Source organism: Podarcis liolepis (genome assembly GCF_965112155.1).
Source record: "Podarcis liolepis genome assembly, chromosome: 12".
NCBI lineage: Eukaryota > Metazoa > Chordata > Lepidosauria > Squamata > Lacertidae > Podarcis > Podarcis liolepis.
In genome coordinates, this window is record NC_139563.1 from 7029420 (window position 1) to 7042718 (window position 13299).

The 13299-nt window shown below is 45.5% G+C and overlaps 1 protein-coding gene across 48 annotated transcripts in view; it reads left to right on the forward strand.

Annotated features, from left to right (window-relative positions):
* The window catches only part of OBSCN (obscurin, cytoskeletal calmodulin and titin-interacting RhoGEF), a 281685-nt gene that overhangs the window by 228885 nt on the left and 39501 nt on the right, over positions 1 to 13299 (forward strand). For all 48 annotated transcript variants that reach the window (XM_083466412.1, XM_083466407.1, XM_083466411.1 and 45 more), the window contains 8 exons: positions 1345 to 1481; positions 3809 to 3921; positions 4423 to 4591; positions 5543 to 5624; positions 5772 to 5972; positions 8893 to 8953; positions 9113 to 9190; positions 11030 to 11202. In XM_083466412.1, coding sequence (XP_083322538.1) covers positions 1345 to 1481; positions 3809 to 3921; positions 4423 to 4591; positions 5543 to 5624; positions 5772 to 5972; positions 8893 to 8953; positions 9113 to 9190; positions 11030 to 11202 — 1014 coding nt within the window. The remainder of the gene's footprint in view (positions 1 to 1344; positions 1482 to 3808; positions 3922 to 4422; positions 4592 to 5542; positions 5625 to 5771; positions 5973 to 8892; positions 8954 to 9112; positions 9191 to 11029; positions 11203 to 13299) is intronic.

Here is a 13299-nt window from a genome sequence, read left to right on the forward strand (position 1 = left end):
CTGGCTTCCTGGCACCCAGAACAGTAGACTTCAGATCAGCAGCCAGGTTGCCCAACTTCTTAAAGTGAGCCTCCCACAGTCCTCCAAGACCTGGCAGCCTGCCATCTTCCCCCGGGGCCCAGCGTACTCACGTAAACAACCAGCCGCTCTTCGGCTCCCGGTTTAGCAGATCAGCTCTCCTGCCTCTCACAATGCCAGGCAGAACTTCAAGCTGGCATCAGCATCGTCGTCAGCTTGCCTTCAAACGTTAGGCACAGCCCCAAGTTCTCTGCAGCGTCTTTCAGCTTGCTTGCCTGCTTGCCTCAGATTCCGGCCTCCCGTTCTCCAAAGGCGCCCCAAGCTGTACTTACAAAACTTCCAGCTCCCCTGGCGTGGAGAAACGATATCTCAGCTGCTCTCAGCTCTTGGCAGTTCTCAGCAACACAGGCACTTCTCTGCGTCTTGCAGCCTGCTTGATTGCTTCGCAGCTCTCCTTGCCTTTCAACACCAGGCAAAAAGTCCTGCCGCCTCCTGCCGGCCCCCTGCTCGACGCCGCAGATCAAAGCTCCCGACAGTTTTACAAGCGGTGATGACCCATAACCTGTGCTGTTTTGTTAGCCGTGACCCCCGCTAATTGATTTACGAACCTCAATTAGCGATTTATTGCTGCCCGGCACGCTTCCACTCCGGCACTTCTCCGTCACGGTTCAGCAGAGCTTCGCACAGCGGTGTAAAACTGTCACCAACTTGATTCAGCTCCAACAGACAAACACACAGAGTCCCGTCTGTCTATTTACAGCATTTATCTGATGTTCTGATGACTGCTAAGAACCTCATATAATACCCCATTTACTCATTGATCACCTTGATGCAGTTGGATTATCCATATCTCCAACTCAAAGAGGAGCCAGCCATCAGGGGAAATAAAGGGGCAAAATTAGTGGCAAATATTCATGCAATCTAAGTCTTTTTTGGAGGTGAGGGATATTAGAAGCATTTCAAAACAGCCAGTGTTCACTCCCTAGCAAATTTTCAGCACATCCAGCAAGTTAATATGTTTAGTACAAAAAAAATCTACCAAGGAATGGGAAAGCCAGCAGAATATGAGATAGATTACAGGAAACTTAATTGTGAGTGGAGAAATAGATCAGTCTAGAAACTGATGGAATTTCCAAGCCTTAATTTACTAGATTGCTTCCATTTCATTGGTGCTGGGCAAGTGGAGGAGAATCTTTCCTCGGGCTTCCCTACTCACCAGTAGTATGCGGAATAAACAGCAACATTGCGGCCTGCTTTCGGTTTGTCGACTGTGTCCCAAAAACTCTTGTGTCCATTGTGTCTTTCCTTCCTGCTTTAATGCTTAAGAACCTCTCAAATCATGGCTGGAGCAGAGTGGCCCAAGCGCGATGGGGCAGATGTCATCTTGGATGTACAGAGGGAAGTTTATATTGAGACCACGGAGAGAACCTGCATCTATAAAACAGCGGAGAAGAGCGCAGCAAGTAAGCCAACCTATTGCATGATCTTGCCTGGAGTCAAGACAAATCAGTTTTGTCAAAACTTTAGTGGGGCTTCAATTTTCAGATTGCATTTTGTCTTTGGAATCTGAAACGTTATTATGCCAAGTTTCTTCCTCCCAAACACAGCATTCAGGAGTTTTTGACTTTGGCCATCAAGTCCTTAGGTCAATGGAGTGCTTTAACTCCCATTGTGTGTATGGAACAAAATAAGCTACATTCAGGAAACAAAAACCTCGAGACACTCTGGGAAAAGTTTGGGGCAAGTGCCCCCCCCCCACCTCCAATTTGGCCAAGTCTCAATGGCCTTCCAGCTTCAACCTTGGACACAATTATCTCTCATTACTTTGATCACTGCCTGTGTCTGTTCTGGCCAGCCTGTGAGCTCATGTGTGAGCCAGACATCAGTTCCAGGCTTTCCAGCTCCAAAATGATTGCTGCATCTTTTGACTCTTACACTTGAGAGGTACAAATGCCTTGTGAAATTGAGCATGTAAACACTGGTACAGTGTGGGGGGAAATGGTGGGCTGTACAAGATTTGAAGAAGAATTAGAATCCTGAGGCAGGTGGAGCCTTCTTTCCTCAATCCCTCAAGACACATAGTTTGAATACTTTCTGTTGGAGGGTCCTTGTTAGATTTGTATTCCCTACTTGCCTTATTAAAGGTAAAGGGACCCCTGACCATCAGGTCCATTCGTGGCCGACTCTGGGGTTGCGGTGCTCATCTCACTTTATTGGCTGAGGGAGCCGGCGTACAGCTTCCAGGTCATGTGGCCAGCATGACTAAGCTGCTTCTGGAGAACCAGAGCAGTGCACGGAAACGCCGTTTACCTTCCCGCCGGAGCGGTACCTATTTATCTACTTGCACTTTGACGTGCTTTTGAGCTGCTAGGTGGGCAGGAGCAGGGACCGAGCAATGGGAACTCACCCCGTTGCGGGGATTCGAACCTCTGACCTTCTGATCGGCAAGTCCTAGGCTCTGTAGGCTCCCACAGTGCCGCCCGCATCCCTTAACTAAAACTCATTAACTAAAACTTATTTAGGAACTGCTTATTTGATCTCATGGTGCATGTGATTAAATAGTGCTTGGTTGCAATAAGGGTTTGGATGCAGGCCAGTAAGCTGAAAATTAAACCAGGTAATACTGAGATGCTATCAGTGGGAGGATCCTTTCTCCAGCTGAGTGGTATGCAGTTGGCTGTAGATGGGGACCACACCTCCTCTGAAGGAGCTTGAGGCACAGGCAGTGTTGGTACTGTGGCATGCCTTCCACCAACTTAGCCTGGTGGCCCAACTACAACCCTATCTGGACAGGGATCGCTTGGCTACAGTCATCTAAGCTCTGGTAACTTTTAGACTGGACTACCCAATGTGCTTTATGTGCAGAAAATGGTGCAGAAGCTTCAGTTACTATAACGTGGCTGCCCGACTGTCAACAGTGCTCGAGGCAAACAGATCATACAACACCAATTCTCTTCCAGTTGCACAATCTACCAGTATGCTTTGAAACCAAATTCAATACAGTGGTGCCCCGCAAGACGAATGCCTCACAAGATGGAAAACTCGCTAGACGAAAGAGTTTTCCGTTTTGGAGGTGCTTCGCAAAACGAATCTCCTGTGGGCTTGCTTCGCAAGACGACAATGCCTTGCGAGTTCCTGCGGTTTTTTTTACCTCCCCCCCTTTTTCTAAGCCGCTAAGCCGCTTATCAGCTGATCCGATCAGCAGATAAGCCGCTAAAAGCAGCTAAAAGCCGCTAATAGCGCTAATAGCGCTAAGCCGCTTATCAGCTGATCCGATCAGCAGATAAGCCGCTAAAAGCCTCTAAAAGCCGCTAATAGCGCTAATCCGCTAATCCTTCAATGGGCTTGCTTCGCAAGACAAAAAAAACCGCTAGACGAAGAGAATCACAGAACGGATTCTTTTCGTCTTGCGAGGCACCACTGTATCTGCAAAACAGATATTGCTGGGTTATTTATGAGAGACTTCTTACCAGAGTAAGAATGGTTTTAGAAGTGGGGGAACTGAGCTCAAAAGCTTCAGAAACACTAAAGTCCAGGTTCTAGAAGGCATTGTAGCAGCTGAAGGCACCTCTGCAGCCATCCAGAAGAGAGAAATTGCAATAGCTAGCAAGTGTAAGAAGAAGAGGTTTAGGGAGTTAGCTCTATGATCTCTGAGCACAAATGTCCTGGAAGTCATCTTCCAAGAACTGTGCAAAATTTGGTCACAACGGCAATTTGTTTCTCATCCACCCTTGTTTCCAATATTATTCTTTTTTTAAGCAGCTGAAACCTAACACTTTTGTTTCATCAGGCCCACCGTACATGCAGGTGACAATTGAAGATGTGCAGGTTCGGTGTGGGGAGATGGCAAAGTTCCATGCTATTATTGAAGGAGACCCACAGCCAACCATTGCATGGTTTAAGGTAGGCAGCAGACGTTCCCAGAGAGAGGTGTGAATAAAGGGAAAGGAGATTGAATAAATCTGCAGAGTAGTAAAATGGGCATGGGATAAGAGATGAGTTCATATACAGTCTCCACTTTTGCATTTGTGGACAGAAAATTGATACTCCATGGTTGTACTGAAAGCATGAAGATACATTTCAGTGGTGCACTGGGAATACCAAGTAACAGTTTCCCACTCTGCCAGAACCCTCACTGGATTCTGAAGTTCCATTTCGCCAGATGGATTTTCCAGAGTGGAGCTCAAAATGTTGAAATTTGTGATTCTTCTGGAGGTGTATTTTTAGAAATTAATCCTTAAAAAGGAGAAAAGAATTAAAAACATTTTTGAATGGGGTTGTCCAGGAGATCGTCCTGGACTTGATGGATCGTGTACAAGATTTTATATACCTAGGTAGTCTTGGTTTAGTTTTATCTGCCTTCCTCAGTGGCCTTCATGTGCTATATTTCTCTCATCCTTCCAGGGTATTTCATTGTTGACAGACAGTGAAAGAGTCCATCAGCTCAGTGAAGGCACAAGATACTCTTTGATTCTGTACAACACTAGAACTGAAGATGGTGGTGTCTACACTTGCATCGCTAAAAATACAGGAGGGGAGGTCTTATGCAAAGCTGAACTTGTGGTCCAAGAAGGTAACTACAGTTATGTTATGTTATGTTGCTTCAGGTTGAGCATTTTCAGGTTGCGTCCCGTGGCAACCTGGAAGTACTGGAAAGGGATACTTCCGGGTTTTGCCACTCGCGCATGCGCAGACACACAAAATGACATCACACGCATGCGCAGAAGCAGCGAATCGCAACCCACGCACTCGCAGACGCGGGTTGCGTTCTGCTCATGTTGTGAACAGGGCTCTGGAACAGATCCCATTTGCAACCGGGGTACCACTGTATAGAAGAAGAAGAAGAAGAAGAGAAGAGTTTGGATTTGATATCCCGCCTTTCACTCCCCTTCAGGAGTCTCAAAGCGGCTAACATTCTCCTTTCCCTTCCTCCCCCACAACAAACACTCTGTGAGGTGAGTGGGGCTGAGAGACTTCAAAGAAGTGTGACTGCATGTGGAGGAGCAGAGACGCGAACCCGGTTCCCCAGATTACGAGACTACCGCTCTTAACCACTACACCACACTGTGAACTGGTCCTTGCACTACTTACATTTGCCTTTCTCATTAGTTCTTGCCTACTTATTAGTGGCATGCAGTGTCTCAACAGACTTTCCATTCTTCTGCCTCAAATTGCCTCCTCCAAAATGTCTTGTGACCATCTGAAATTTGGAGACAACCATGTTGTCCTATCTCATAGGATTATTCTTGCTTGTAGGATTATTAAAACAGATCTGATTGTTTGAGTGTTTTTGTTTTTTACAATCGACATAACTCCAAAGAATGGTGCCCCTTCGTGATGACATCATAATCACTTTCCCGCATATAAAATGCAGTGTTTTGGATACCACCCCTCACAAAAGTGATGGAATGTATGATGCGTGAAATGTGTTCAACAAAGGAGAAGTGTTTTGACACATGATGCAAGAGCGTGATTGTGTGGAGGCTCGCTACTTTACATGTTCTTGTTGTTTGAATTGCTACAGATAAGAAAAGCCAAGAGGCAAAGAAACAGAGCAATAGAAGAAAGCTTCATTCTTTCTATGAGGTTAAGCAAGAAATAGGAAGGTAAAAACTATTTTTCACTTGGGTCATAATTATTGTTTTGTGGGGGCGTCTGAGGCATGGGAAAGAACTCAGTAGGAAAGTTGCTTCTGCCACAGATTGGAGATTTGAATCAGCCTGTCTTGTCTGTTTTTTAAAAAAAATTCACAGGGGTTCCTTTGGATTGATTAAAAGAGTGGTTCACAAAGGCAACCGAGTGTCATGTGCAGCCAAATTTATCGCCCTGCGAAGCAAAACAAGGGATCATGCCTATCAGGAGAGGGATATCCTAGCCACAGTGTCCCATGACAGGATCACCCAGCTGCTGGATCAATTTGAAACACGGAAAACCTTGATTCTGATTTTGGAGCTGTATCCTTTTTTTGCTGAATCCTGGAGGCGGAATGTATGTTAACACTGCTTGCGGTTGTGTAAGATGATGAAGAGAGCTGGTGTTCAGCACTGGTGCAGGCTTAGAAGACAGCGCAATGAGCCTGAACGTCAAACCTGGAATCAAAACAAAAAAATGCGCACAGTATTTGTGTCATTGCCAAATATGCTTTGGCGTTGTTTACTTATTTTTTTGGCATTGTTAATTAATTAATTCTTTTTAAGCAAGGCGCCTTAAAAACTAAGACATTTATTATGGAAGAATCCTTTGCGTCACATTTTATGGTACTATAGGCACATGTAGTTGGTGCCAAAGGGAAATGAAATGCAGGAAGTACAGTCAGTGGCAGTTATGTTGTTTGCAGTGAACATTCACAAATAATGTGTAGCAGATAACGCAAACTTCTAGTATTGATATTGTAATGGTTCCAAGGGGTTGCTCGAGAGCAAGCAGGCAGTTACCTGCCTACTCGGCTGTAAAGCCTTGCTTTAGCTGCAAAAACAGACTTTATCTGTCCAGAGCGCCACTCTCCCATGGCTGGCTCATTCACTGGCAGAATCCGTGAGTGGGTGGCCCTTAAACTTTCCCCAGCAAAGTAATTTCTTGACGGCCAGTCTGTGCCTCCCCTCTCTGCGCGGACGGTTACTGCATAAGGAGGGCATGGGTAACGGAGGACTCCTCTCCTCCCCGCTTTGCCCAGGCAAGGTCTCCTGGCACCGCCTCACCTCCTCCAAGCCCTGCAGCTCCTCTCCACTGGAGGCGTGGTTACTCTCCTCCGTTGGGGAGGTGCTGCTTCACCTGATCCTTGGAGGCTCTCTGTACTCCATTCGGCTTTTCCTCTCTCCCTCCTGAATGGATGGCAGTTCCCTGACAGATATGTATTGTGGTTTATTAAAAAAAACCAAAAAACTATTCCAGTTCAAGTTACAGATAGGTAGCCGTGACATCAAGAATCACAAAACAGAGAAACCAGTAGGAGAACACTTCAATCTCCCAGGACATTCTATACAAGAACTCAAAGTAGCTGTTTTACTACAAAGGAATTTCAGAAATAGACTGGAAAGAGAAGCTGCTGAATTGCAACTCATTACCAAACTTAAAACCATGGAGAGACCTGGTTTGAACAAAGACATTGGATTCTTATCTCACTATACATGACTTAGCCATTTCTCACCTTCTCACCCCTTGCCTTTTCCTGTAAGACCTATTGCAGTCGTTGAGAGTCGTCAACAGGCTCATCTCAGCTATCTGCCAATCACCCATTCCCACCACCCTTCTGAATAATACCCCTCCCCACCTTCTCACTATATAGAAGGATCTGGCAACTTCTGTTTCAGTGTATCTGAAGAAGTGTGCATGCACGAAAGCTCATACCAAGAACTAACTTAGTTGGTCTTTAAGGTGCTACTGGAAGGAATTTTTTTATTATTCCAGTTCAAGCTAGAGATGACAGAACAGAACTCTGTGCTAAGTTGTGATTTTGAGGCTTCAGATTACATTTCATACTCCCTCTGAGGTGTCTTTATTTGAGACGTCTGTTTACCCCTCAATTGGGTAGGTGGCATTGTGGCCAGGCACTGCCCCCCGTCACAATCCCGCGGTGGTTGGGTTGGGAGGCCTGGTCAGCACATGTGGTCTGCACATACATGGTGCCACAGAATAAAACGTGGGAGTTGTATAATATTTCATATAACATAAAACTTATGGAAGAACAAAAACAACACATCAGCCTCATGAACAGTAAAACAACCTTAGCAATACTCTAACAATAAACAACCTGGGTCCCAGTACATTTCTAAGCACAATTCAATGTGTTGGTGTTGACCTTTAAAGCCCTAAACGGCCTTGGTCCTGTATACCTGAAGGAGCATCTCCACCCTCATCGTTCAGCCCGGACACTGAGGTCCAGCTCTGAAGGCCTTCTGGCGGTTCCCTCACTGCAAGAAGTGAAACTACAGGGAACCAGGCAGAGGGCCTTCTCGGTAGTGGCGCCCACCCTGTGGAATGCGCTCCCGTCAGATGTCAAAGAGATAAATAATTAAATGACACCTTCCATAGACACCTGAAAGCAGTTCTGTACACTTTTAATGTATCACGTTCTGTTCTGTTGTTTTTGTTGTTGTGTTTCCATTTATTCTGTTGGAAGCTGCTCAGCATGGGTGGGGCACAAAAAATAAATTATTATGATTATAATTATGATTAATTCCCACCCACTAATTATTTCTAGAATTGTTCTGTTATCAGCTACACATTATTTGTGGGATAATAACATAATAATTCCATTGACACCTCTCTCTCTCTCTCTCTCTCTCTCTCTCTCTCACACACACACACACACACACACACACACAATTAAGTACGGTAAGTATATTTGTACTAGAAACTCAAGAGATGTTTGGGGCAACCAAAATGGTCAAAGGCCTGGACACTATGCCTTATGAGGAACGGCTAAGGGAGCTGGGCATGTTTAGCCTGGAGAAGAGGAGCTTAAGGGGTGATATGATAGCCATGTTCAAATATATAAAAGGATGTCACATAGAGGAGGGAGAAAGGTTGTTTTCTGCTGCTCCAGAGAAGCGGACACGGAGCAATGGATCCAAACTACAAGAAAGAAGATTCCACCTAAACATTAGGAAGAACTTCTGACAGTAAGAGCTGTTCGACCGTGGAATTTGCTGCCAAGGAGTGTGGTGGAGTCTCCTTCCTTGGAGGTCTTTAAGCAGAGGCTTGACAGCCATATGTCAGGAGTGCTCTGATGGTGTTTCCTGCTTGGCAGGGGGTTGGACTCGATGGCCCTTGTGGTCTCTTCCAACTCTATGATTCTATGATTCAGATAATAATTGATCAGTTGCTTTTTATTGCTCCATAACAAAAAGGATGTTGTGTTCCTTAGTGTGTTAGATGCTCCAATGAAGAACTTCTGGACCGGTTGTTCAGGAAGAATGTGGTGACTGAAGCAGAGGTGAAGCTCCTTCTTTGTGTTTCTTTTGGGAGGGATGTAGGGTTTTTAGTCAAGATACTATTGTTGTATCCCACAGCAGTTCTGAAATCAGAGATATACTTGTGGCATCTAGATAAATCCACTGATAACCTTACATTTTCCCCTCTCTCCAACTTGCAGGTCAAGTTCTACTTCAGACAACTTTTAGAAGGGATTGAATATCTCCATAAGAATAAAGTGCTTCATTTGGATATTAAGGTAACGTTTAAAAAGAGCTGCATGTTCGGAGAATCTGGGAAGTTTTCTATGAAGCCAAGTTTGGTTATTGGTTTTTTTGACAATTTGACTGTGTGGGGATACTCTGCTCTGAGTATACAGGTGAAACATACTTCTACTTCTCAGAGGTCCAATATTGCTCTATTTGCAGCCCTTGTTTTGCTGATTTCATTTAATAGTCTAATTTTCTGAGATTGTTAATTTGGGATTTTCATCAGCTGTACGCTATAATATCACAATTATAACAAATAAAAGCTTGACATATCTTGCTTTGCATGTCATGAGTCTATCTCATATGTTAGTTTCACCTTTTAAGTTGAATTACTGAAATAAATGAACTTTTCCATGATATTCTAATTTTCCGAGTTTCACCTGTAGATTCCTGCTGAAAAACAAGGACATTATAACATTTGGGTTTGATATTTTTCCAGAAGCTGCAAAGACAGGATAAAGTCCCTGGGTTCTGCCAAGGGCCTGAAGGGTAGGCAGGGAGGAGAAGGACCGTAATTCAGTGAGAGGGCATCTGTTTTTCATGCAAAAGGTCTCAGATTCAGTTCCTGGCATCTCCAGAGAGGGCTGCAGAAGAATGAAACTCTGGAGAGCTGCTGCCAATCCATGCAGTTGATTCTCTGCTAGATGGACACCTTGATGGACAACTTGATAGGTGACACCTGGCTTGAGAGCAGTACATGTGAAAAGGATCTAGGAGTCTTGGTTGACCACAAACTTGACATGAGCCAACAGTGTGACGCGGCAGCTAAGAAAGCCAGTGCAATTCTGGGCTGCATCAATAGGAGTATAGCATCTAGATCAAGGGAAGTAATAGTGCCACTGTATTCTGCTCTAGGCAGACCTCACCTGGAGTACTGTGTCCAGTTCTGGGCACCACAGTTCAAGAAGGACACTGACAAACTGGAACGTGTCCAGAGGAGGGCAACTAAAATGGTCAAAGGCCTGGAAACAATGCCTTATGAGGAACGGCTAAGGGAGCTGGGCATGTTTAGCCTGGAGAAGAGGAGGTTAAGGGGTGATATGATAGGCATGTTCAAATATATAAAAGGATGTCATATAGAGGAGGGAGAAAGGTTGTTTACTGCTGCTCCAGAGAAGCGGACACGGAGCAGTGGCTCCAAACTACAAGAAAGAAGATTCCACCTAAACATTAGGAAGAACTTCCTGACAGTAAGAGCTGTTCGACAGTGGAATTTGCTGCCAAGGAGTGTGGTGGAGTCTCCTACTTTGGAGGTCTTTAAGCAGAGGCTTGGCAACCATATGTCAGGAGTGCTCTGATGGTGTTTCCTGCTTGGCAGGGGGTTGGACTCGATGGCCCTTGTGGTCTATTCCAACTCTATGATTCTATGATTCTATGGACCAATGACCTGAGCTTCAGTATAAGGCATATTCCCATATTCCTATGGGAAAGATCCCAGGGGTGCAGGGCCTCTCCACACCCTTCTTCCTTGCATTCCTGAGGTTCAGCCAAGAGTTTCAGATTCCTTGGACTACACACCTCTAAGACTCCAATGAAACACACACAGAGCCTTGCCCCATGCTAACTGAGATACCACTCTGTCATTGTTGGGGGGATTATTCCTGGAGGCCTGCTGACACCTCAGAGTTCCTGGAGCTGGGCAGGGCCATTGGCTCATCTTAAGCAGGGTGGGACCCCACTCAGCTGAAGACTAGGGTCTGAACAGGAAGTCATTTGGGGTGCTCTTTCAAGTACGGGTTGATACTACAAGAGAGAGGATCCTTGCTTGTTTTAGGGGTGGTATCTCCTAGACTCCTCTGCATAAAACACTCTTCTCTTTGCTTCAACAGCCTGCAAACATCTTGATGGTTTATGACGACAGAGATGACATTAAGATCTGCGATTTTGGATTCGCTCAAAAGATAAACCCATCTGAGCCTCAGTACAGTAAATATGGGTCTCCGGAATTTGTCTCACCGGAAATTCTCTCCCAGTCACCCGTATCGACAGCATCCGACATCTGGTAAAATATATTTCCCCCCTTGGGCTGTTTCTTTGTTTGCTTGCTTTTAAATGGAAATATATGTAGGGCTCTAAGGCAGTTGAAGAACAAACTGGAGGTAATGGAATGACTAGCAGCCATTGAGCATTTTTATAGCGCTGTCAAATGTTCAGATTGCTGCACTTGCATTATCTAGTTGCATCTAGTTATCCGCCCTTCCCCAAAGAGGCTTGTGTGGATGAGGAGAAGTGAACTTTCTCTCACCTCACACTCAAGCACCTCAGGCACTTTTTCTTCTAGCCTGGCTCTGGTACCAGGAGGGTGACTGAAGGCACAGAGTAAGGCCAAGGAACAGTGAGAGCTCAGCCCTTCTCACTTGTATATGCTCCTTTGATGTAAAAAAATTAGGTCCTGTCTCTTGCCTCATGGGGCAGACCTGAGACAACTAAATGGCTGTTCTAGTTTATTGCCGAAAGGAATATCAACAACCTCAGATATGCAGATGACACAACCTTGATGGCAGAAAGTGAGGAGGAATTAAATAACCTTTTAATGAGGGTGAAAGAGGAGAGCGCAAAATATGGCCTGAAACTCAACATCAAAAAAACGAAGATCATGGCCACTGGTCCCATCACCTCCTAGCAAATAGAAGGGAAAGAAATGGAGGCAGTGAGAGATTTTACTTTCTTGGGCTCCATGATCACTGCAGATGGTGACAGCAGTCACAAAATTAAAAGACGCCTGCTTCTTGGGAGAAAAGCAATGACAAACCTAGACAGCATCTTAAAAAGCAGAGACTTCACCTTGCCGACAAACGCCCGTATAGTTAAAGCTATGGTTTTCCCAGTAGTGATGTATGGAAGTGAGAGCTGGACCATAAAGAAGGCTGATCACCGAAGAATTGATGCTTTTGAATTATGGTGCTGGAGGAGACTCTTGAGAGTCCCATGGACTGCAAAAGATCAAACCTCTCCATTCTGAAGGAAATCAGCCCTGAGTGCTCACTGGAAGGACAGATCCTGAAGCTGAGGCTCCAATACTTTGGCCACCTCATGAGAAGAGAAGACTCCCTGGAAAAGACCCTGATGTTGGGAAAGATGGAAGGCACAAGGAGAAGGGGATGACAGAGGACAAGATGGTTGGACAGTGTTCTCGAAGCTACCAACATGAGTCTGACCAAACTGCGGGAGGCAGTGGAAGACAGAAGTGCCTGGTGTGCTCTGGTCCAGGGGGTCACGAAGAGTCGGACACGACTAAACGACTAAACATGTCTGATTTGTAACAACCAGGCTGATTCATTTGCCTGAAACTCCCAGTGCTTGGCTGTGCTGGTGGTGGGCAGAGGAGGGTGGAGGTGTCTAAGGACCCTGGCTGTTATTGGGCAGATTGTAGGGGTGGGGCTCGTTCTGCTTCTATATTTTGTTTCTGCAGGGTGAGGATGGTTTGTTAGAATAAGACAACTTGGACAAGAGACAACATAGGAGGTAGGGCACAAGAGACCGGCAAACTTTGAATCCCAAAGGGAAAAGGGCTGTCTGGCTTAGGTTAAGGGCATGGATTCTTCTGTATGACAGAGCAGGTTGCAGTTGGCCCTTGGGCTTCTCCTGGCTACTAGGACTGGCACAGTGGGGTAGAAGAAAGAACAGGGTGCTGTCAGTCTGTGAAGACTGTCAGAGGTTCCATTCGACCGAGCTGAAATAGCTCTCCTCCTTGGACGTTCTTCGGAATCCATCAGGCTCTCCTCCGACCTAAGCCTTTAATGAAGGCTTAACGACCTAAGCCTTTAATGAAGCTTCAGGCATGTTCCCATTACGCAGAGTATCCAAACAGCAGAAGGACAAGAAATATATGCTACATTGCTACGTTTATTTCTAACTACGCAGGACAGGAAAGAATATGCATCTGCTCTCTGTGAGAGTCAGTGAACAACTGGAACAAAGAAACGGGAAACCAGTAACATCAACATCTGTCTCCCATCTCCTGTGAGACTTCCAACAGTCTGGAATGTCAACAGAGTCTTGTGACTCCAAAAACTGCAGTGGCATAACAGAAATCTAACAAAGACTCCTTAGGACTCCACTGAATGACAACCAGGTGAAAGTAGTGCCTCGAGGGAGT